General features: G+C 46.1%; 1 protein-coding gene across 1 annotated transcript; it reads left to right on the top strand.

The window, feature by feature from the left end:
- The first annotated feature begins 81 nt into the window (after positions 1-81).
- LOC129854058 (matrix metalloproteinase-15-like) lies at positions 82-24,553 on the top strand. Its single transcript, XM_055920684.1, has 10 exons — positions 82-1,171; positions 8,027-8,175; positions 8,760-8,882; positions 8,976-9,283; positions 11,705-11,866; positions 12,308-12,597; positions 15,706-15,844; positions 17,638-17,788; positions 18,069-18,187; positions 18,499-24,553. Exons 1-10 carry the CDS (start codon positions 1,046-1,048, stop codon positions 18,975-18,977), a joined length of 2,046 nt encoding a protein of 681 aa, XP_055776659.1. The 5' UTR covers positions 82-1,045; the 3' UTR covers positions 18,978-24,553.
- Positions 24,554-24,733: the final 180 nt, after the last annotated feature.

The following is a 24,733-nucleotide window of genomic DNA, read 5'->3' on the forward strand; positions in this document are numbered from 1 at the left end:
GCTAATGGGGTGGGGGGGGGGCTACATCCGCTCTCCTTACTGATTTGATAGCTGGAGAAACGACTTTGACGGCGACGCACAAGGTACAGAGTTACTGATGAAGCAGCCAGTCCAGCTTCGAGTTGCCCCGCTACATAAACCGCACTTAAATCGACCCGGGAGAGGAACAGAACAGAGTGGACAGAGTCCAGGGAAACTGGAAGAAGAATCTGGATTTTAACGGAAAGAGAACCATCATATTAAATAATCACAAGAGGCTCCGCGATTCAAAACAGGCTTCGGGGAGACCCGTTCTAGATTTGCGCGAGTGTTGGACAGCTGCAGCCGACTTCAACTTCTTTGTCGGGTTCTGTAAATAATTGTCAACAAACTTGGACCCGTTATTTAACCTTCAACCGTTTTCCGTTTCTCTGGGCTTTATTCTGTCAATTTTAAGCCTGTTACACAAAGCAGTTCAGTAAATGACTGACATATTACGGTTAAAGTCACTATGCGTGCTTTGTGAGCTGGCTTCTGGTGCAGTGACACCAACATGCCACTTCCATAAAGCTGGTTATTAGGAAATTACTTTTTATCGGCTAATCCTGATACGGAATTGTGAGTAAAATTGGGACACGCCCGCAAGTAATAATAGGCAACCTACGCGTTTTAGAAATCTTGGCAACAGTGCCAGACTTCTCTGATCCCCCTCCTGGGACTGTGGTCAATTCAAACAGAACTGTGGAGAAGACTTGTAGTTTGGCAGTCAAAAGGACAACCTTTCGAACAGCTGCAACACCTCTGGCTACTCGAGTGAACCTTTGTTTCTGGAAGCGATAGTGACGGAGTTGATGAATGTCATTGTCTGTATTGATGTCCTCGCCATAGCAAATGTAAAATGAGTTCCTCTTAACATTTATAGTATTTCTGAGGAACTCCTTGGAAGGTGACCAACATAAACTATTCTTAACAACTTGAAGCACGTCTTTGTACCCAGTGGCACAGTGGACAATTGGACAAGGTATCCATTTCCTTGTCCGGGGTTTTGGCAAGCCAAGAGTAGGCTATGGCATCCTCATGGGAAAACTGGATTTGCTTACTCTGGAGACGGACGTTAGTTCCCTCTCTCCTCGTGCTTTGGGTCACCTGTCTCGGGACACACGGAGGAGAGGATGACGCTTTTAATGCAGAGGTAATTGGATCATCGTCACTGAAACTGTCAATGTTCAGAGTGTTCCATGTGGGACAACAATGCTGTAGTGTTTATAGAAGAACACGTTTTAATGTATCATAATATTCTGCAAAACACATACATTTTTTTTTTTAAACTCTCACCAAAACTCCAGTTAATTTTTGCTGACATTGCTATTTGACGGCCCATATTTCAATACAGATGGTCGCGTATAACATTGACAACCTTGCGCCCAAAATAACAATTATGTGTGCTGGGGACAGGTCTTCCTAATCATTTTGCATACCCTGCAAGAAAACCAAAATATTTGTTCGGTCAAGTCTGTTCCAGTATTGAAACAAAAAGTCAGATCATTATTATACATGTTGCTTATTCATAAGGCAAATGGGGCACTTTTACACACACTTTGAACTTAATGACCCAGCTCATTCGGTCTGAGGAACTCGATCCAGCACACCAAGCTGCATATCCTGCTCATAACTAGCTGTTCCAATATTAACAGGACTATCCCCTGTGTGCCGCCAACAGGGTCCTCCTGGGCTGGAACTTCTCCCCAAAAAGGCCATGCTGCTAGCCAAACTACACAAATCTTACTCAATTCACTGACACACTGACACACTCTTGCAGGCAGCACCATATGTGGAAAGCTGCTGTTCCTAGAGGAGATCTGGGTCAGGTTAAGTAATCCCACTGTTATAACCACATTCTGTAAGCGCATATCCATAGTATTGGTCCACCACTTTACCTTCCTACAGGTAGGGTTGTTTTGCTTTCTTGAAATACTACAACAGTACCTGAAAAGATATATGCGTCACTGACCGAGTCATGCTCATCTCACTAGTTGCCCCCTGCATTGGACGTACAGTGTGAATCAACTGAATGATTAAATGTGGGGGGGGGGGGGGGGGGGGGGATAGGCAAATGCTTTCGCAGTTCATTTCCAGACCATCACGCTTTCTGTCTTCAGCAGCAGGCAGTGCTGATTTCCGACCTGCCCCAGATAGGTGAGAGTGAGCTGAGATGTAGGCTAATGTTTGGGGCGAGATAGGTGAGAGGGAGCGAGATGTAGGCTAATGTTTGGGGCGGCGAGCTTAGCAATAAACATGTGTGCCAGAGGGAATCAAATGTCCCAACAAATGTGTAGAGACGAATATACCCCTCTAGTTTATCTTTACAACACACCAACTGAATGTGGAGGGCCAGTTTCAACCCAGCGGAGCAGTATTGAATGTTTGTAATGCCCTTTCTCCTTTGTTATTGTATCGGTCTGTGTTTTTGTGGACTTTGTCCCAGCTGCACCCACTTTACCATGCTGTGTTGACTCTAGTGCTTAGCCTCTCCCGTCAGGTCAAGGCTTAATGAAGGGGTCAGTTATGCACACGCTGTTTCTTTCTGTCTCACGGGCCGCTGCATTTGAGGTCGGTTGCTGTGTTGTGACTATCCAAAAAATTGTTACGCCACTTTGAAGTCAGAGGAGTAACACGTAGCCACGCGAGGCAGTCTGAACCACCACAATCTGCCTAGTTCCTTTGCCAACCCATGTGTATACACATTTCTCCCACCTGTGGGGCCTGTGGCAGATTTAACGTCTATACCGTAGCACCTTTGTGCTAGCTGGAAGGTTCCGGTGCCGTGAGAGATCAGGAGTTGTTCTCCTGCATCGTCATGGATGGGAAACACCGGTTGTATTTTTTTTCAGACGGCCAGATGAGGTCTACTTTTTATTGTCCCAGCTTTCACCCTGGATTTACCACTGCCAAATAGATATATATATATATATTAATGTGATTTTATGTGGCACTAGACTCTCAAAGCCCCAGTGACCATGACAATGGTGTTCGGCCTATGGGACTCCCAAGGTATATTACCAATATTATAACTTAATAATATAATTAGAATACTATAATATGGCATATTTAGCAGAGACAATGTAAATGTAAGACAAACCCACAAAGGAGTATAAAACATCCTTGGGTCATAATAAATCATCCACTAATGAATGTCTACGGTGTTGGTCCTTCAATCTAAAAACACTCACAGCCTCTTGCGAACACTGTAAAACAGACATTTAAAAGATCATTCTTCATAAAAAACAGACTGACACACATTTTCTGTTTTGACTGAGTTTAGATTGAAACACTGTGCTGAGGAAAATCGATATTGTCATCCTTCAGTTAGTCAATACTGATCACATCAGTGATGGGTCGGCCAATGCGTGCCCATGCATTCTTACCGGAGTTGTGTTTATGTTTGTGTTTTGGTTGAGTGCACTCTGACTGAGGCAGATTTGTCACTGGCTAGACTGAAGGATTACGATGAGGACTGAGGCTCACGCACAAGTAGTTACTGCTGAACCCGGCAGCCATTGTTTACCAGACAAAAAGACCGGGGGGCCTTTCTTGTCCCGACGTGCCACATCCTGGCTGAGTATTAGCATTGTAGTGTTTAGGTGGTAATGGGGTCTTTAAGTGTGGTCAGGGAGACTTGTTGACCGAGGGAATGTTTAAAAAAAATATGGGGCGGCGTGGAGACTGACGAGAACAGACAGCCTGTTAGTTAACGCCTATCTACCAACATCTGTCCTCAAGGTGTGGGTTGGTGTTTACTTGAGAATTTCACGCTTTGTGTGTGTCTTCACTAAACTGTTACACTTAGCCCATAGCTGATATTCTCTCTCCATTCAATTCAATATAACGGGGTTAATCAGCATGCATGAATAATATGCATATGAGCTCAGCTGAGATCTGTCTTGAATGGATTCTCCCTTTTGCGTTTTTACTGAACTTTCTCACCGACGCTATGGACATCAGCTCCCTCCCTGAGCCTACAGCTTAACCTATCACAGGAGACTGGACTCCTACACTGTCCGATGAACAGAGATGGAGTGGGAGTGATAGGGAGCGGTAAATGATAGAGAGAGGGAGAGAAAGAAAGAGTGTACTAGGCGGCTTGCTCAGCTGTGCCGCATGTGATGGGTAAGTGTGACAGCTTTTTCTCTCTCCAAATGGGACACAAACAGTGGGGAGACATTTAGGCCTGCAGGACTCCCAGGCAGCTGAGGAGCAACAATGAGAGCTCTTGTCTGGAGAGGACTGTTTCAGAGTGAAACGAGGGAGCAAGAGAGACCAGCATAGAGAAGAGGTGGAGAAGGGGGAGGGGCGAGGGTTGATTAAGTCTGCAGGACACAGGAGGCCGACTGTTTGCTTCCTGAAGCCTTATCTTTATCCCCAGTTTAACCCTTAACGTTGGCAGAGCCAGCCTCCCTCTATTTCTGCTAATCCATGGAATCTGCAGCATGTCAACTGCATGTATTCCAACCAGTTCCTTTGTGTTCCCCTGAGGTTGCCCGTCGCCATGGGCACAGCGAGGTTTCATCGCCATGGCGAGAGGTAATGGGTAGTGATGAGAACGGGAAATGCCATTAACCTCTAATGGTGTCTGTCTTCCCTCCGGATCTCTCTCGTTTTCTCATTTTTTTTTATCTCTCTGGATCCCTGTTTCTCGCTCTTCTCTCTCTCTCTTTCTCTCTGTCTCTAGCGCTCTCTCTGTCTGTGTCCATCTCGCTATCTCTCTCTCTCTCAAGACACTCCCTTTACAGAGTAGGACAGTGCCTGTGTGTGTTTTTTTATTTCCTCCCCCTGTCTCTCTCTCCTTCATTTTTATTCTCTCACTGCTGGAGGTTAGGACCAAAAGATGGCAGGCTACCAAGTCCAGGGAATAAAAGCATTCTCCATTTGTTAGTGTCTTGGCTGACATTGTGCGGGACGCAGACACACACGCACGCATGCACACACACACAAGCACACACAGCGAGTGAGGCTCGTTTTACAATTCTTCGTGAATTGCTGGATCCAGGAGGCCTTCGTTTTGGCAGGTAGGCTCAAGGTCTTATTGAAGGAGCTGCTGACAGGGTGGCTGATTGGACTAAAATACGTCCTGCGCTTCACTCCCCCCTGGAACCATAGCCTTGCTTTGTATTCAGTACAGAGGATTCTGGGAGGCTAGGGTACAGACTGAAGCACTTTACTTTTTAAAAGGGTGCTTTCATATATCTATAACGTGGTGCAGCCTATTTCTCTTGTTCCAACGCCCTTCAATAAATACCATCCCGAACGATGCCAGAGAGAAAAGAAACCTGGTTGTTGTGTATTTTACAGGCTGGGATCATATATTTTCCATCTTGTATGAACACTCCCCTCCATCTCCTATACCCTCCAGAACCCCGGACTCAGATTGTGTGATCGGGCTCTTATCTGGAAGATAAGGTGGGTCCCACCTAAACCAGCTATAAACCAGCCATTCTCCGCTTCCACCCATATCCAATGAAAATATAGGGAAAGTATCTGCCTGAATTTGTATGGAAGAGAGAGAGAAAAATGTAGAATGAGGGAAGCAAAAAGAGGTAGCCAGCCAGCAGGGGGTTGAGAATGTGACAGGAAAGAGAGAGGAAGTTGATATCAGAGCGAGAGAGGGAAGGGGAAGAGAGTAAGAGAGGCTGGAGAGAGTGCCGGCGGAGAAAGAGCAGAGAGAGAGACAGAGCAGTGTTTCAGCTCTCTGTAAGGCTCTCTCGTCAGCCGTGTTTCCAGAAGCAGCAGCATGGGATCTGGGGGCCCCAGTTGGTGCCCTGGAGAAAGAGGGGTTTACATTCAGCCTGTGCCCAGAAACAGGGCCGGCTATTCAGTCCTGCATAACAGCAGAGGGAGGGGACCACAAAGGCCTGTGTCTTCTGTGAGCAGGGGGGTTGGAAGGGGGAGATCATGCCAGCCAGAAACCAGAGGGAGCCCCTTGCAACTAGGAACAGCTACCCAGGCCTGGTCCTTAGCTAGAAGTGAAGTAACCATTATAGCACTCCGCTCTGCTCAGTCCGGTGCCTGTATGGTAGGGATAGGTCCACTTCTAATCACCCACCCCCCCTGGTAATTCACTAATTTACTGCTCTGGGAGGAGGTGTGTCTTTAAGAGTTTCTCAAGATGTCAATGGTTGCTTGTGTTACAGGGTCAGAGATTGTTACTATTCTTGTGTAAATCATGTGGCCGCTTCGCACACTCAGTCACACGGGGCAGTCTTACAAATATCAGAGGAGTGGCATCAACAAAAGTGTGGCCATTCACGTCTCCCTCCACGAGGCTTCTGAAGATTTTCGAACAGTTGGAAGTGGTTGAGAATGATTCAAGGCAGAGAGGTAAAACATCTCACTGGATGTTAAATGGCTCTTCGGAAGATGAGGAAATGTATGCCACGTGTTTCCCGTGTCTTTTTCTTCAGTAAAAATATTGCTTTTGCCTCACTGGTTCATACGCTGTGATTTATCATCTCTCGGACACAAACTGCTGTCAACAAAAGGGTGTCTCAGCGCAGCTGTGTGTAATCAAACTCGGAGATGCATAAAGTTAACCCGCCGTGTTAACCCTGCTCTCAATCACTAGCCCTGTTATTGCCTCCACGTTGGTTACAGCAGGCAGGGCGATGATTCGGCAACCACAGTATAGGGTTAGATGTGTTTTTTACAGTATATGTGTGGGGGATGTCTTATTTAATTAGCGCTAATTACGTAATTAAAGATCAGTAGCCTCCTATACAGTAGCATGGGCTTCAGAGAAAAGCCAACCCCTACCTTTCCTTATCCTCCGCCTCCCAGGCATTACCCATCAGCTGAGGGGGGGTCATTTTGGTGCGGCTGGATAGATCCTGACCTCTCTCTTTCACGATGGTTTAGCTGATAGAGTTCCTTGGCCACCCTGTTGAGTGTCTCCATCTGTAGATCTATCTGCCGTGACGCTCTGGCACAGCCTGTGGTGGTATTAAATATCCCTTTAACAGGTGGAACGGTCAATCTGAAGTCTGTGATTGTATCAGGTTTCTCCCATCATGCCTTCCTCCCCCACACGGCAGTTTTTTAAAATGTATTTTTTTACATTATTTCAAATTTAACCTTTATTTAACTAGGCAAGTCAGTTAAGAGCAAATTCTTATTTACAATGACGGCCTACCAAAAGGCAAAAGGCCTCCTGCGGGGACGGGGGCCTGGGATTAAAAAATTAAAAAATACAATATAAATATAGGACAAAACACACATCACAACAAGAGAGACACAACACTAAAGAGAGACCTAAGACAACAACACAGCAATGCAGCAACACATGACAACACAGCATGGTAGCAACACAACATGACAACAACATAGTAGCAACACAACAAGGTAGCCACACAAAAACACGGTACAAACATTATTGGGCAAAGTCAACAGCACAAAGGTCAAGAAGATAGAGACAACAATACATCACACAAAGCAGCCACAACTGTCAGTAAGCGTGTCCATGATTGAGTGTTTGAATGAAGAGATGGAGATAAAACTGTCCAGTTTGAGTGTTTGTTGCAGCTCGTTCCAGTCGCTAGCTGCAGCGAACTGAAAAGAGGAGCGACTCAGGGAGGTGTGTGCTTTGGGGACCTTTAACAGAATGTGACTGGCAGAACGGGTGTTGTATGTGGAGAATGAGGGCAGCAGTAGATATCTTAGATAGGGGGGAGTGAGGCCTAAGAGGGTTTTATAAATAAGCATCAACCGTCTTGCGACGGATATACAGAGATGACCAGTTCACAGAAGAATATAGAGTGCAGTGATGTGTCCTATAAGGAGCCAATTAGTTACGCTGTTCTGTATGCCTATTAAGCTGCGTTTACATTCAGATCTTTTTTTTCACTAATTGGCCTTTTGACTAATCAGATCAGCTCTGAAAAAGATCTGATGTGAAAAGACCTGATGTGATTGGCCCCCCCCAAAAAATCAGAATTGCAGCCTTAGAAGTGTACACTCTGTATGGTGTTAAGTTTCTCTCTGTCCCTCTCTCTCTCAGTCATGGCTGCGGATGTATGGCTACCTACCTCAGGCCAGCAGACAGATGTCCACCATGCGGTCAGCTCACATCCTTTCCAATGCCGTCAGCGACATGCAGCGTTTCTACGGTCTGGCGGTCACCGGCGCCATGGACCACGGCACGGTGACGTATGTCACACTTCCTTCCCCGTTGTGCTCTGTCATTACTGCCATCCTAATGCTATTCTCCTGAACCAGACCTTTCTCTCTCTCTCTCTCTCTCGGATGCCTAGGGGTCCAATCATGTCAATGGATTCATTTCCTAGTTTGTAGTGGATTTGTACAGTGTGAGGGAGACGGAAGGATTTGAGCCTTGGAGTGATGGGAGTGTGAGGCGGTCTGGGGTGTAGATATCAAATCCCCAACAGGGAGCAATCTTTCTTTTTTATTTTGAACCTTTATTTAACTAGGCAAGTCAGTTGAGAACAAATTCTTATTTACAATGACAGCCTAGGAACATTGGGTTAACTGCCTTGTTCAGGGGCAGAAGGACAGATTTTTACGTTGTCAGCTCAGGGATTCGATCGAGCAACACTTTCGGTTACTGGCCCAACGCTCTAACCGCTAGGCTACCCCGCCGCCACGTCTTGAACCCACAGATCAGTTACTGCACATACAACGCATGAACCCTTTCAATGGTACGGCACCACATAAAACCCCAGTGTGACACTGTGTAGAGGAGTGGGGAGTGTAACCCTGATGTCCCCCCCTAGAGCCATGCGGAGGCCGCGGTGTGGAGTCCCAGACAAGTTTGGGGGTCAGATCAAGACCAACGTTCGGCGCAAACGTTATGCACTCACTGGCCACAAATGGAACAAGAGCCACCTCACCTACAGGTAAATAACAGGATTTACTTCATCTTGGTTCATCTTCGCCCATAACCAAATTCCAAATGAGTTTTCATTTGGATTCCTCCTCTTCCCTTGCAGTATACAGAACTACACACCAAAGATCGGGGAGTACAACTCGTATGAGGCCATCCGTAGGGCCTTCAAGGTGTGGCAGAAGGTGACCCCGCTGACCTTCGATGAGATCCCCTACCAGGAGATCAAATATGGCCGCAGGAAGGAGCCTGACATCATGATCTTCTTTGCCTCGGGTTTCCATGGAGACAGCTCACCCTTCGATGGCGAGGGCGGGTTCCTGGCCCACGCCTACTTCCCTGGTCCTGGTATGGGTGGTGATACTCACTTTGACTCTGATGAGCCGTGGACCATCGGCAATGGGAACTTGCAAGGTAGGTGATGGATGTGGATGGACACCGGTCTCTTTAGCGCTACACCAGAACCGTTACTTCTTGTACATTCTTCTGAATTAAATGCAACGTCCCTGCTTTACTCTCTCCTCACCTACTTCAGCTGGTTTGTCCCCGCCTTCCACTTGTTCAACCATAGTTGCCACGACAAACCAGATCGTCACTCATTTTGTTGAGAATCTGTCGAGTTTCACTCCTCCATTAAACTTCAAAGTTAGATGGATGACGTCATACTGCTCTTGCAACTCCCACCGGCTCTCAAAGCCGTGTTTTAAGGAATGGTAGAATTCTTTCGTTCTAAATCCCCCCCTCTTTTCCTCCTTTCAATCATTAACCAAACTGGTGTTGCCCGGAGTGGTCTTGATGAGGGACTGAGGGTTTTCCCTGCCTTGTGGAGGTGAACGTTGTCATTTCCTGAGCCAGTCAGAGCAGAGGCAGGTGGCTGGCTCTGCTTGGTGAGGTCAAGAGAGTAGGAGGTGTTACTGGACAGATCGGAGAGAAGTCTAAATGCCACAACGAGGGTGTTGAGGTAATTCCACAGTGGGAGACCGGTTTTTGAGTTGACCCCGTCTTTAACACTGTCGTTTCCTCGTGTAGCCTGGGTCTTTAAAATTCTCTTGACACATGACTTTTAACGGTCTTTTAAACTTCTTAAATTCTTAAAGCAAAGGTCAACTAAGTTTTCGTGGCACATTAACGACATTGTTGGCAAAGCTTCAACACGCTTGACAAGTGCTGTGGTTATTACACACTGATATCCAACAAAGCTGCAAGTCTATTCATTAGGCTCGTAGATGGGGATATGTGCTGCTGTGTTCATTTGAGTGAGGGGGAAGAGAGATAAGTTGGCTCTTCTCCTGAGACGTTTGAAGTCTGTGAGCCGCACGGTTGTCAGGGTTACCTTACAGAGACTTCTTTCTTCCCCTTCCTCTCTCTCTCCCTTTCTTTCTCTGTATCCTGTGGTATATTTTTTTTAGAGTAACTTGGTTGTGCTGAAAGCTTGCTAAGTCACAGGTTGTGGTTGGAGGAGAAGTTGGAAGGGGAGGGGATGAGAGCATGGAGCTGGCAAAAGGAGGAATCCTGAACATCTCAACTTCCTCAGATGACAGAAGCCATATGACATACTGCTGTCAGTCAGTATAATAGAGTGATCCCTACAGACATCTCACCAACCACCCTCAGCCTTCATTTCAGACAGGATTTTTATTTTTATTTCACCTGATCTGTGGGATGGCCCACAGATCAGGTTAAATGTCAACTAATGCTGGAATGGAATAATGTGTCATTTGCTGGGAAAGTACCATGCCATAACTTGGAACCAACTTAAAAGGCGAATGGATGTTCTTTGTGGAAGGCGGTTGAAATGGCGGTCACTGTGTCACAGATGTGTTCTCTGTTGCGGTGACAATGCATCACTGTCAGTCTGTCTGGGACAATGGCAGGCTTTGATTAGGGTACGAGGAGTGCGTGTCTTGATGCTTATCAGAAGACATTAGACCGACCGCTTTAGCTACTGAGAGCACCATTAACACCATTAAAAACCCTGAACAAGCACATTTTTCTGCTTTGACTTCATAACCCCAATGGGAGGAGCTTACTGTCTGAACGCGTAGACTACTGCCCCACCGCCATGTAGTCTCAGTTAGAATGACGTAACTGTGTTCCTCACTTGGCAAGCTCTGGGGAACAATAACCAGGGTCAAAATGGGAAAACCCCTTGACTTCCCCACCAACCCCCACCTCTACCTCCAACCCAACCCCCAACTAAAACCCAAATCCCCAGCGTCAACCCCAGCTTCAACCCCAGCCCCAGGTTCAACCCTAGCCCCATCTCCAACCACAGCTCCAGCCCCAACCCAAGCCCCGAGCTCTCCAAGTCAACTCTATTTGCTAAACTTGCCAAATATAGCTGTCCTTCATTTCACACCAACCATTTTAGAACCATTCTTTTGGAAGCGAGGTACAGTACATTTCTGTCTTTCATTCCGGTTCCTAAGGCTACACTACTAGATTGTCGTGGTTTCAGTGCCTTTTTGCTTTACATGTCTGTAGCATGAATGAATGAAGTGTTCTGGCTCCTGAATCAACACACGGTCAGTTAGCGTGTGGAGAGAGAGGATGAATCAAGACACGTCGCGTGAGATGCGGCCTGAATGGCCCGTGTCGCTCGTTGTCTGCCATTCCCTCCTGGGTGATCCCAGTAACTCTGTTAACGCTTCCTGCTTGTGGCCACAGCTCAGGTCATTGCGCTTCTGACTTTACTCACTCGCTGTCTATTTTAGGTTTAGTCGTGACGAGGTGTATTCTTCTTAAGTGCCTTGAGTATGATAATGACTATCCTTCGCTCTCGCTCTCTCTGTCTCTCTCTCTCTCTATATATATGTCTCTCTTCTCTCTCTCCAGGTAATGATTTGTTCCTTGTTGCGGTACATGAGCTGGGCCATGCCCTGGGCCTGGAACACTCCAACAACCCAATGGCCATCATGGCTCCTTTCTACCAGTGGATGGAAACGGATGACTTTCAATTGCCTGAGGATGACCTCAGAGGAATACAACAGATCTATGGTGAGTTGGCCCTCTGCGACAAAACTACTGGTATATGGACCTGATAATGCTGGCTGTAAGAGCTTCTGTTTTCAGTGTTTTACTCTGATTTGGGCACTGCAGTATAGTCTGATTTGCAGTATAGTCTGATTTGGGCACTGTATAAGAGTGGGGAGTTCCAGCCCTGGGCACCCCTGTGTTTGGAACCCTGATTGAAGTTGGAATAGTATGAGGTCTGTGTTTCCACTCTACATGCCTCCTTCCCACAGCTCTAAGCGGGGAATCAGCCTGCTGACTCACATATCCACTTATCTAGTTTGGGCAAAACCAGGACCCAGCTACCAATTATGAGATCAGTTGGAGGACAAATCTCCGAGCCCTTGATTTCCTTTTAGCATTTTGGAGTGGAGAGCAGCCTCTAACTGCTTTTCTTTAATGTGTTTATCACTTTATCTTCTGCAGGTCAGCCAGGCGGTACACCCACCCAGGCTCTTCCCACTGTCACTCCTCGCCGGCCAGCCCAGCCAGACCCCAAACCCCCCAACGCTCCACCCAACTCTCCCCCCAAGTCACCCCCCAACTCTCCTCCCAACACTCCGCCCAGATCTCCCCCTAACTCTCCCCCCAACGCCCCACCCCGGAGGCCAGACAATCCCCGCACGACTGCCCGCCCGGACCACTACGGCCCAAACATCTGTGAAGGAAACTTCGACGCGGTCACCGTGCTCAGGGGAGAGATGTTTGTGTTCAAGGTGAGGACCTCAGACTGCCCCCTACACATATGAATTGAGTTGATTCCGTCTCAGCGCGGCTGCGAGGAACAGATGCTCTTGGATGGCTGCATGACCTACATGCAGTACTGTCACTAGCTGGCTACCACCTGGTTACTCTACCGTGCACCTTAGAGGCTGCCGCCCTATGTACATAGGCATGGAATACGGGTCACTTTAATAATGATTACATACTGTTTTACCCACTTCATTAGTATATACTGTATTCTAGTCAAGACCATCCTATTTAACTATTGCTGTACATATCCTATTCTTCAGATATACTACATATTCTATCCATATACTGTCTATGGTCTATACATCCCGTCACATATATACATGTGCATTTATATTTATACTCCAGACTCCGACATTGCTCGTCCTAATATTTCTATATTTCTTAATTCCATAATTGAGCTTTTTAGATGTGTGTGTATTGTTGTGTATTGTTGGATATTACTGCACTGTTGAAGCTAGGAACACAAGAATTTCGCTACAGACATCTGCTAAACATGTGACCAATACAATTTGATTTGATTTGATCTAGCAGGTCATTTGATCAAAGGCTGGTCTTATTGCAGCCGGTGGGCGTGATAACCATGACGCTGTCTGTCTGTGTCTCAGTAGTGCAGTAAAATCTGCTATCCCCAGGTTAGGATCATCTGGAGAGCCTTATGGGTAGTTGGTTCAGGGCCTGGGTTCAATTGGGCCCTAAGCAGGCTGTAAAACCTCAGAGCCGTTCCATTTTATGACATGGAGCCCCGTAAAGATGTGAGGAGCAGCCCTCTCTAGGTCTCAGGTGTGCCTTAACAACCGCAGGACCAACCAGTCCAGGGCTGCGTCGATGGCTCTCATTTGAACCATTTGTTAGGCCATTTGCCGACAGCTGGAGAGAATTTCACTGTTTACGCTTCAGTTGATGTGGTCAACTCTTCTCTTTTGTATGAAAAGAGCCAGTGCTTGACTTGGGCAGGAACTCGTCGGAGCTGAGTACCGGCACCTAAAATGTTTTACTGCTTAAGCTCCTGCACTTCATTTAGAATATTAGCTCAAAGATATCTTGCACCTAAATATAAATATAAGCAGGGCAGGCACCTATTTCAGTCCAAGTCAAACACTGAAAACAGCCACGGTCCCTCTACTGCACTCCTCTTACTTTCGGCTGTATCTACATAAGTTGTATGTCTCTTTTTCCCAAGAACTGCCATTTGCCTTGACTCCAGTTATCTGTCTCTCTGTCCAACTGTCTCCGTGGGAGAGGGCAGAGGAGGTGTACACGACAGACACCATAGAGTTGGAGGGGTGTGAAGATATGAGAGCGGGGGGAAAAGATTCGTCTTTGACTGTGCTGTGCTCTTTCGTCGTCGCGCTTTATTTGAAGTGGTATACATCAGCTTACGACAGACTGTAGCTTCACAAAGCCGTCTCCTGCTAATGCCCTCAGCCTGTTTTAGGAAATGTACCATCAAGCCCAGACTGTCTCTGACATTGAGTAGTGTTCACAGAAAGTCATATCTGGTCAGTTCTCTTTTCTCTCGTGCGCCTGTGAGGCTCCACAGTCAGTACATTTGACCAGTGCGGGTGGGTTTTTTCAGAATCGTAATTACACTTCTGTCATCCCTCTTCTCTTCCTGCCTCTCCGTGTTGGAGTAGATTGGATGCAGGGCAGGCCTGCTTTAAATGATGTTCTGTTCACTAACAGGCTGCGCTTCCCCGCTTGAAGGACAAAGACAAGAGCTGCTGCCAGGAAGATGCAACTCTTAGCTTTTACCATTAATGCTGACAGCCAATGCTATTAACTTACCGCTAATGAATGAGATTGCAGATCTGTGAGGTCGTTTTTGGAAAGCACTCCTAGTCCTACACTGAGAGGGCGATTTCCCTCTTGTACCATTTCAGGCATGTTTTGTGCTGACGTAAAACAAACAGAACAGTTCAACCAGTTGAACTACTTAATTTAAGTCCAACTCGTAAAACGCTCCTCGTGCAACATGCAGCAAGCCCAGACCAGTTCCTACAGTAATTGGACACGCGATATGCTCAGTGCTGTGGTCGTGGGTATTAATAGCCTTCTAGCATTGCCTTTAGTTATTTCATTGTCCGTTCTGGCAGGCTTGTCATGTAGTGCAGGCCTTCGGATGCGCTTGGGAGCCCGACCACCCGGCAGCAGGCTTCTCCTGAACCCCAAACGCTGAACAGAGCCTGTGTTAAAGTCAGGTGACAGAGAAAGTACGGGCTAACAGCTGTTTCCCTCACCTTTTAAATGGAACTCAACGTGCCCTTTCTTTCTCTTTCTATAGACGGGACCCTGCCCTCTCTTTTAGACGCTGCAGAGTGTGCCATGGTGGTGAAATGAAAGGGGGGGAGTGTGTGGCGTGGAGAGTGGTGGGGTGGGGGGGGGGGGTTAGTGGATGTAGAGGAGGAGGAGGAGGGGGTGGTGGGTGTTAGAACAGACGGTTTTAATTTAGAGGCCCTTGGCTGAGTTCCTGGGTCTGGTTTCTATATTCGACAGATCTGAAGTAATCTCAAGCTCTGGGCCTGAGCCAACGAGATGGAGGGAATGTGAAGGTCAAGCTCGGACGCCCACCGCACCATGTGACTCGGGACTTACTGAGGACACACTGGCAGAGAGAGAGAGAGAGAGAGAGAGAGAGAGCATGTGTGCGCAGATGTGTATGTAGTGTATGTAGTGTATGTAGTGTATGCGTACATTATTGTAGTATTTCTCCTATTGATTGATCCAAACTGTTGAACGTGGTTGTGAAGACTTCCTCCTGCAGGCAATGTGCTGAACAGGCTCTGATAGAGAGGAGAGGTTCAGGAACTATCGGGCACATGGCCCATCATGTTTGGCACTCTCTGTTCCTCTCTCCCATATGTTTCTGCAGTTTAATGATTGCGTGATGGTACTAAACTGCTGATACGCAGTGTTACGTCCATATCTGGTGTGCAGGCAGCAGCTCCCAGCTAGGTCTGGAGCTCCAGAGAGCCATGTCACAGGCAGGCAGGGTCAGAGGTTAGAGGTCAGGCTGAGCAGTAGAGCTCCAGTGGATGTGCCCTCTAACGTCTCTCCCCGCTCTTTTCTGACAGGGTCGCTGGTTCTGGAGGGTGCGGAGGAACAGGGTCCTGGACAACTACCCAATGCCCATTGGTCACTTCTGGAGGGGACTGCCTGGGGACATCGATGCAGCCTACGAGAGACACGATGGGAAATTTGTCTTCTTTAAAGGTATTTGTACTCTCGTAATTGTTGTACCGCACGTGCACGCACACGTAAGACTACAAGCAGGCGCGGAGGCATACATACAAACGCACGCGCACACACACACACACACACACAGTCAGTCATTGTTTTTTTTATTTTATTAGGGTTAAACAGAGGAGAAATAGTCCAACTCAGAGGACTGGAATAGTGGTTGCTAATGTGTTGAAGTAGCAGCAATGACAAAACAACTGAAAGCTTTGGTTACATTATAATGAAGCATTGTTGCTGATACTAAAATAGATTCACAAACATTGTTTCAGTCCTCTGTGTGTGTAGTGTGTGCATTTTCTTTTTATGCTAGTGTGCCTTGGAGATTAAACCTGAAGCTGTTAGTGTTTTCCACATGACAATTTAATTACAGTTGAGCAGTGAGTAAACAATGCTAATTCCACATTAACACTTGTTTTTGCAGATAGTAAGTGTTCCTTGATCTCCACATTCACTTTAGCATGGATCCCCAAATGTATTGTAACCTCGAATAGTATATTACGGACAAACAGTCTTTGGATTGATCGAAGAGATTATGTTTCTGTTTAAATGGAAAAGATAATGACATCGTCAAAGTTGAAATGGGAGGACTGGAGATCCCTAGAGTTTTGCGCTGAAATGCAATTCGGATTGGACTAGACATGAGATCTCCTTGGTGGCAGCGAATGCCCATTGGCTCGAGCTGTAATCCTCCCCAGACTCCTCATTCGGTCACAGCTACCTCGTTCCTCCCTGCACTGTTGCCATAGAAACCGTCCCATACCCCCAAACACTTTAGGTTTTTAACTTTCATTTAGATCATTTTCCCTCATTAGGTTGACATAACAAGTGCTTTTGCTGCTATACGATTTTTTCGCCCAGACTTCATTGCGGTTTTCTATTGATTCCCCCCCCCCCCTCCTCCTCAATTGTTAAACCACAAATGTAATAATATCCTTAGGAGAACCTACTCAATATGATTTTGTCTGTAGAGGTTATTATAGATCCCGCTGGCATCACTTTGTTCCATGAATTTTGTAACCAGAAACAGTGAAAGACAGATGGAGATAGCGAAAACTCCTTCTGGGGAGACATTTGAGCTGTAGCTTTTTAAGACAGCTGGCTCGCCCTAAAGAAAGTCTTCCGGGCAAATGATGTCATTGGCAAGGCCTTCTGAAATTTGGATGACAGCCACAGCGTCGAAACTAAGGGACCAGAAGTTGGCCTGCCACATCTGGCAGATGTGAGTGAGAGAGTTGCATCAGCCGTTGGTCTCCAGATGCTGACTGCGAAGGTTTTGTTTTCAATGTAGAACTGGGCCAGGAGAACAGAAAGCAGGGCACGCGGATGGTGCCTCTGGGTCTAACATACTGTAAAACAATTTTTATAAAAACGACTCGCCATGTCCTCGACATTTCCACTCCCAACCACTTCAAATGCATTATATCTAACCAAAGCTGTGCGTAAACACAATTTCACTCTCCATAATGTCCATTATTGGTGCACGCTAGCCAGCAAATAAACAAGACTGTAATGTAATGGCGGGTGAACAGTTTCCATAGCGATCTCCAGGTTCATGAGTGGTAGTTTGTTGGAAAGGGAAAGTCCCTATGCTCCACAAAGGACCGTTAACCATGAACGCCTTTCTCCCTCCCTTTTTCTCTCCATCCCTCCCTTCTGAATTATTATGCCCCACCCAATATCTGTCTTCCCTTTTCTGCCATCTCCTTGACGTATCTGTTCCCCCACCCCTCCTATACCACTGTACATCTCCTCTCCTCCACCTGTAGGGAATAAGTACTGGTTGTTCCGGGAGGCAAACCTGGAGCCTGGTTACCCCCAGGAGCTGACAGACTACGGCAGGGACATCCCCTATGACAAGATAGAGACAGCCATCTGGTGGGAACCATCAGGTTTCACATACTTCTTCAAAGGAGACTGGTAAGGAAGGGACTCTCCTAGCTATCTGTGAATTGTTGCCCTTTTCCATGTTGACAGAAGGTGTTTCCATCATGTGTTCACTACTGTAAATTGTCCTCTATGTTTTGGCTACGGAATATGTTTTTTGCACACTTACGATCACGTAATCTCTTGGCGTGTGCTGACTGCTTTTTTTTGGCTTAGAAGACACATACACCCTGAGTTCTACATTAATGCCTGATTTAACATACGTGCTGTATAGCGGTTTAACATACTGTTATTCTCTCCCTCTCGTCTCTAGGTACTGGCGCTTTAACGAACAGTCCCGTGCGGTAGACAAGGACTACCCCAAGCCAATCAGTGTGTGGGGCTCTGCGGTCCCGTCCTCTCCCAAGGGGGCTTTCCTCAGCGATGATGGAGGTGAGAGAGGCGAGAGTGGGGCCAAGAGAATGCCAGTAATGAACACTGAACAAAGGAGAAGGGTGGGTCTGGTCAATCAGAGAGAGAGCGAGAGGGGGAGAGAGGGATGGAGAGAAAGAGAGGGCTTAGTGTAGGGAAAAAAGTGACATTATCTTGACAGGATGAAGAAAAATAAACGTTTTTTTTTGCTGTCGTTCTTTTCCCCAGAACCGTACTGCGTTTACTGTCTCAATCAATGCCGTGGATAAGTATTTGATTATCATAAGAGTGTATTTAGTACTTAACATCCTGCCCCTGTCTTCCCCTCCCAGCTTATACGTATTTCTACAAGGGATCCAAGTACTGGAAGTTTGACAACCACCGGATGAAGAGTGAGCCGGGCTACCCTAAGTCCATCCTGAGGGACTTCATGGGCTGCAGTGTGGACCTGGACCCAGACAGAGACAGGGACACCGACGCGGGCCGCAAGGTCCCCGACGTGGATCGCCCGCCCTTCAACCCTGACGCAGGCCGGGACAAGGAGAAGGACAAGGAGCGGGACAAGGATCAGGACCGTACCAACGATGTAGACTATAAGGACGAGAGAGAAGAGGAGACCAACGAGGTGGACGTGGTGCTGAAGATCGACGAGAGCGAGACGCGCACTATGAACATCATCATGGTGACAGTACCTCTGGTCCTGGTGCTGTGCATCCTGGGACTGGTCTACGCCATCATCAACACACTGAAGAGGAAAGGAGCTCCCAAACTGCTGGTCCACTGCAAACGCTCCATGCAGGACTGGGTGTGACCTCTGACCCACTTAATAACTCCCCCCCCCCCCCCCCCCACACAACCTGAACCCTACCCTCATTCCTCTATCTTCTCATCCAAAACATGGTAGTAGAGACATATGTGCAAATACATACACGCACACGCACACACACACACACACACACACACACATACATACACACACACACACACAACAAACATAAACACACACACACACACACACACACACACACAGCAAACATAAACACATACACCTAACTCGTTCCCCTCCCATGGTGCTCTACCCAATGAGTTGACTGTAGTCTATTTATATCAGAACGTTTGCACATTGTTTTTTGTTTTTGTTTGGTTCATGTTGTGTGTGAGTCTTTTTTTCTAAACCAGGAAGTGTCTGCATTATTCTCTCTCTCTCTCTCTCTCTCTCTGCCCGTTACAACGGGTTTCTCTGGGATAACTTCCATCTGGTCCTTGGATTAGCCTTTGAAAGGCAAACAGAGACAAAACAGAGCGATAGAGAGAGAGACTGCAGCACAGAATGAAGGGAGTGAAGGATGGTTTGATTCTGTGAAAAGCAGAGAGCCCCCCCCCCCCCTCCCTCTCCCACCCCTCCCTCCCTCCCACCTCCTCCCTCACTCAGGACTCCTTCAGCTGAAGCAGGCCTACTGCACGTCAGGTATCAACAGGAGAGAGATCAGTGTAAATAGTGTCACTTTTGAACTGCAACTCACCCAATGCCTTTTATTACTAGACCTTCCATGTTGAACAGCCACTAACTGAACTTTTGGTTTTCTCATCTGTTTTTAATTCAAGGGCACCATGGATGATATTGGAAATCTTGTCCATACTTTATAGACAACTTTCACAAATGTTTGGCTTATTCAACCAAACATGGTCCCGTGGTGCCTTCTTCATTTCTAACCTTGTTTCGGTCCTATTAACCATGGCAATGAGAGTTTGAGTTGTTATGATAGGGAAGGGTTGGAAAAGAAAGGTGCTTGTTTCCTTTTTTTATTTTTTTTTAAGACAAAAGGCAATTCACTGTGAAATGACTCTGTGTGGGACTTGGAGGAGCAGTTGAGGTACCGAGGTAGGAGAGAGACAGGTGGTATTGAACGAATATCCACTGGGCAAAAACGAATTGAATCAATATTGTTTTCACATCATTTCAATGTGAGGATGTTGAATCAATGTGGAAAACTGATTGGATTTGCAAAACGTCACCAACGTAAGGGAATCAACTTTTCCCACCAAACTTTTAACCTAAACCCAGCTAGCACATTTGGTTCCTTGGAAGTTGTGGGAACAGAAGTTTTTGGATATCCATTGGTTCTGGGAAAGAAGCCATACATTTCCTGAATAGTAAAACGGAATGTCTTTTAAACGTTCTGCGAATGGAAGTGAACATTTTGCCTGTTCTGGGAACGTTCATTTGTAGGTTGCAGGGAGGTTGTGAGAACTTTTTACTATGGTTCCCTGAAAGTTTTCCTGTGACGTTTTATTAATGTTCTGAGGTGGAAATTATAGGTTATTTGAAGGTAATTAAATAAAGTTCTAGGAATAAGACTTTTAATACTACTGCTAGCTTAGGTTAACTGTTATGAACTCCAAGCACAGATAGGACACATGGAAATTCACCTTCTTAGGAACTTATGATATTCTGCTCTCTCTCCATGGACTTAGTCCATTGATGCTGAGAACAGAATGTATGTTTTTAAATAACATTCTTAGAACGTTCTTTAAACGTTACTAATGTTTTATTGTGGGATTTTATGGAACATTTTATGAATGTTTCTGAGAAAATGACTTTCAATAGAACCATGAGGAAACCTGCAGAAAACTTTATGCTGAAGTACAGAAATTCCCACGGAAGAACGTTGTTTCTTAACGTTCTCTGGACGTTCTGAGAACATAACTTTAAATAGAACCATGAGAAAACCTGTAGAAAAAGTTATTCTGAAGTACCGAAATTCCCACAGAAGAACTTTGTTTCTTAACGTTCTCTGAACAATTGGAGAACATTACTTTAAATAGAACCATGAGGAAACCTATAGGAAACAGTACTGACATTCCAACCTAAGAAATATATGGTTCTCAGAACTTTATGTGCTAGCTGGCTACCCTGCACCATTCCCAGAACATTGTGGGGAGGTTTTATGCAAAATAACCATAGGACAACCACGCTCTCACCAAGCTCAAAGAAATGTGATTCTCAGAACATTATGTGCTAGCTGGGAATGACATGCTGAAATGTTTTGTTGATTTCATGTTGAATTGAAGTTAGTTGACAACTCAACCAAAATGAAATCAAACTAGAGTTTGAAATAACATCTGTGCCCAGTGGGTAAGCGATCGACTAACACTTTTCATCTGAGAAATACTTGGAACAAGCGATTCTTCAGCCTCCTGAAATGTTTTAATAAATATAATTCAAGTAATGCACCACACAATGAGCCCTCTCTCTGTAATACCCTACTCCCCTAGATTTAAATAGATTGGAGGGCTTCTCTCTCTCTCTCTCTCTCTCTCTCTCTCTCTCTCTCTCTCTCTAACTCTAACTCTCTCGCTGAGCTTGTTCTAGAGAAGTATTCCTCGGAACATACTCAGAAAATGTCAGCACATTCTCTCGTTTAAAAATAGCAGGTGTTTTAAAATATTGTTAACCCCCAGCCCCGAATCTTAGGCCTTCTCTGTACCAAAGCAGGCTTCTTTTCATTATCTGAGAGGTCCAAACGGAGAGACAGACTTTACCAGAGAGGGAGAAGGGTAACAAGAGAGGGCGTGAGAGGCTAGAGAGGCTAGAGATCTACATAAGGGAGTTCAAAGACAGAAACCTTATCTGTTAAGTGTTTGGGAAGGCTTACGGTCTGTTCCTGGATTGTTTTACCCAGATGTTGGTGATTTTTGGAGGGGGTTGGGAAGGCTGCAAGGCAGGCTGAGTGAGAGACCAGAGGTCCCTTCCTACAGCTGAGTAAGGCAGTAGGGGGAGTGAGGGAGAGGAGCTCACTGCGGGGCTCTTCCTGTAAGGATTATTATTGGCACTGTATCCCATGACCCACATTCACTAGCTCCAGAGAAGGAACTGTGGAGTCTATTCTCTGATACCAAAGGGAAATAGTAGCACGCAGTGTATGTGACTTCTTTATTTCTCACATTGTTATGTATTCCCTATGCTCTTGTCTTCAACCACAAAGGCCCATGTACAGTATGCATACGTCTGGTAGATTTACTAGCAGCCCAAAAGATACTGAGAAAGGATTTGCCGTAAGGTAGAGATAAGTCATTTTATACTCAGATACCTGACAGCGTTCACTGTTTACCATCCGTCAAACAGTAGTTGTGATGAACATGTCTGTCTGAGGCATCGACGGGGGTGGGGTCGGTGCACAGAGGATGCGTGAGATGCTTCCATAATACCACTGAGATGGGGGAAGGCCAGTTAAAAGGGCTATTATAAATATTATTGACAGCGGAGAGGAATCACTGTCATGAGAGGTCCTGCGTGTGTCAGTGCTGGATCCCGCTCGATGGGGTTGCTAGGAGACCGCCTCCGCCCATTGCCCTCATTGTGCTGCGAGGTTGAGAGGGGAGTTAATCAGAGGTAAAAGCCTTCCCTCTCTCTTCTCCCCCCTGACTCCCCCACCCGTCCCCATCCACCCACCCATCCTGTACAAATCAATGGAGAAATCACCATCAGCAGGCCTAGAAGGTATCTGGACAAACTCAAAAAATGCTCACTCATTGTCTGAGACACAGTCCATGCCTTACTCGCTCTCTCTTTATCTGGGATAGCTAGTATCTTTGTGCCTGTATGGAGTAGACTATCACTGCTAGTCCCAGACCTTTGTGGCCTGTGTGTCTGTTTGTGTTCCTAGTACGTCTATCTCTTAGTGTGGATTTATTTTCCAACTGTTTCTCGGTGTGCCTGAGACGTCTCCCCAATAAGACACTGTAGTCCCCAACGATGCCTGCCTAAGAACTAGCTCAAGCAGATGCAACGGAAATGTGGGAAATTTCACAAAGGAACTGCCTGCTTGAAGTCAACTAGAGCCTTTATAAGAGCACTCTGGGATTGAGTCCAAGACTGCTTTGTTTGTTTTCCTTTTTTCTTTTGTTTTTCATGAGAATTGTTTAGAACACTACAGCAATGAATAATACAGCAATGAAAAATACAGCAATGAAAAATACAGTTATGAAAAATACAGTTAAGAAAAATACAGTTATGAAATATTATGTCAGGGATTGATTGAGGTATCAACACCCTGTGTGTATGTGTTTTGTGTTAGTTTTTCGAGTGCTATTACTCTGTAGTCGCCTTGTAATAACTTGACTCTAGTCTTACAGTGTCACTACTTCCTCTCTCTCTCTGTTGAACACCACTCTACTCTTCTGCGCTCGTCTAGTCTTCTCTGCAGCCCGTCTAGGCCCTGCCTTGGCCCCAGGGGGACTGTAACAATGGGCTCTCTCACAAAGTGCAGCATTGTCCTCCATGCTGTCATTGCTCCGGCCCAGCAGGAAGGCAGGCTGAGCCCTAGGCCAGGATCCGGAAGCTTCTTTCCTCCCACAATGCCACTCTGTCCCTCCCCGCAGCTCTGTCATGGCCAGGGAGGGAGCAAAGCAGCCAAGGCGGTCTGATGTTTTATATCCAAGATAGAGAGGAACCCAGCAGACTATGTTCATTCTATATATTCCCGTTAGTTGTTGTTTGTGGCCAGTGCATTTCACAGGCATCCTGTACAGTTGCTTCATATCATGTCTCGCGGTTAACCACTAGCTTGACAAAATGGTTTTTGTTATTCATTGAGATCAACAACCACGCAGGATGCCAGACTGCTCTTCGTGGAGAAAACGAGAGATCTGTTAGAAAGATGACACGGAAGACATGTCAAGAGAAAGGTGTTCATTTTGATCCCTGCGTTCGATGTCTCAATCCTCTGTTTGATATCTGTCAGATCCAGAGGTTGGCGGGGGGGAAATGGTCGATGCACTTCAGTTGAGTCTCGACGTCTCAGCTCCAGACACACTCGGTGGGTGTGCATCCCTATCCCAGAGTGCATCTCACCTTACTCACTCAGCTGAGCTTGAACAACTGACACCACATGCTATTAACTCTCGATTGACTTAGTAGACTGCTCCTCCCAGGTCCTTGGGAAACCAGGCAACTAAAAGCCTACCGGGCTATGGCAGCGCAGCTTTACATCTCACAAATGTTTTAAAAACTTTACAGCAATGTTGTGTGAAAGTTAGTACCCGGGTAATGCTTCAGTGAGTTGTTTTTTTTTTTTCAAACCTCACCACGCCTATTAACATTGATGGGATGAAAATAAAACGTTAATTTGTCTGTATGTTTATCATGATTATTTGTAATATTCATTTAGTTTGTTGAATTATGTGTCGTTTTTCTCCGAATTTGTCTTTGAACTTCGTAGGATTTATTTTTTGTACTTTCAATAACATTCCGTATGTGTTTTCGTTTTATTTTGCTGTAGAAAGTGAAGATTTTATACATTTGTGGTGTGTGTGTGTTCACCTCCTGTTGAGTGTGTTAACGATCCATGCTGGACATGTACACAATAAAATGCTCTTAAAAACAAAGGAGTCTAGTAGTCCAAAGTGAAACTGCATTTTTATGAACTATCTCAATGACCTATTCATGATGCGACGTTGGGTTTTGATGCTTGGCACTACACCAATACAGAAGCTGTGGGATCGTGATTTATTGTGTCCACCATAATGTCAAATTCCCAATTGAGGACTTCAGGAAACAAACAAACT

The sequence above is a fragment of the Salvelinus fontinalis genome, chromosome 4 (assembly GCF_029448725.1).
Source record: "Salvelinus fontinalis isolate EN_2023a chromosome 4, ASM2944872v1, whole genome shotgun sequence".
Taxonomy (NCBI): Eukaryota; Metazoa; Chordata; class Actinopteri; order Salmoniformes; family Salmonidae; genus Salvelinus; species Salvelinus fontinalis.

Bases quoted from the DNA above. Each gene is read 5' to 3' on its own strand.
- LOC129854058 (XM_055920684.1), top strand. From the start codon at position 1,046: ATGGCATCCTCATGGGAAAACTGGATTTGCTTACTCTGGAGACGGACG. The intron at 11,867-12,307 runs GTGAGTTGGCCC...TATCTTCTGCAG, and splicing joins AGGAATACAACAGATCTATG to GTCAGCCAGGCGGTACACCC. The intron at 18,188-18,498 runs GTGAGAGAGGCG...TTCCCCTCCCAG, and splicing joins TTTCCTCAGCGATGATGGAG to CTTATACGTATTTCTACAAG.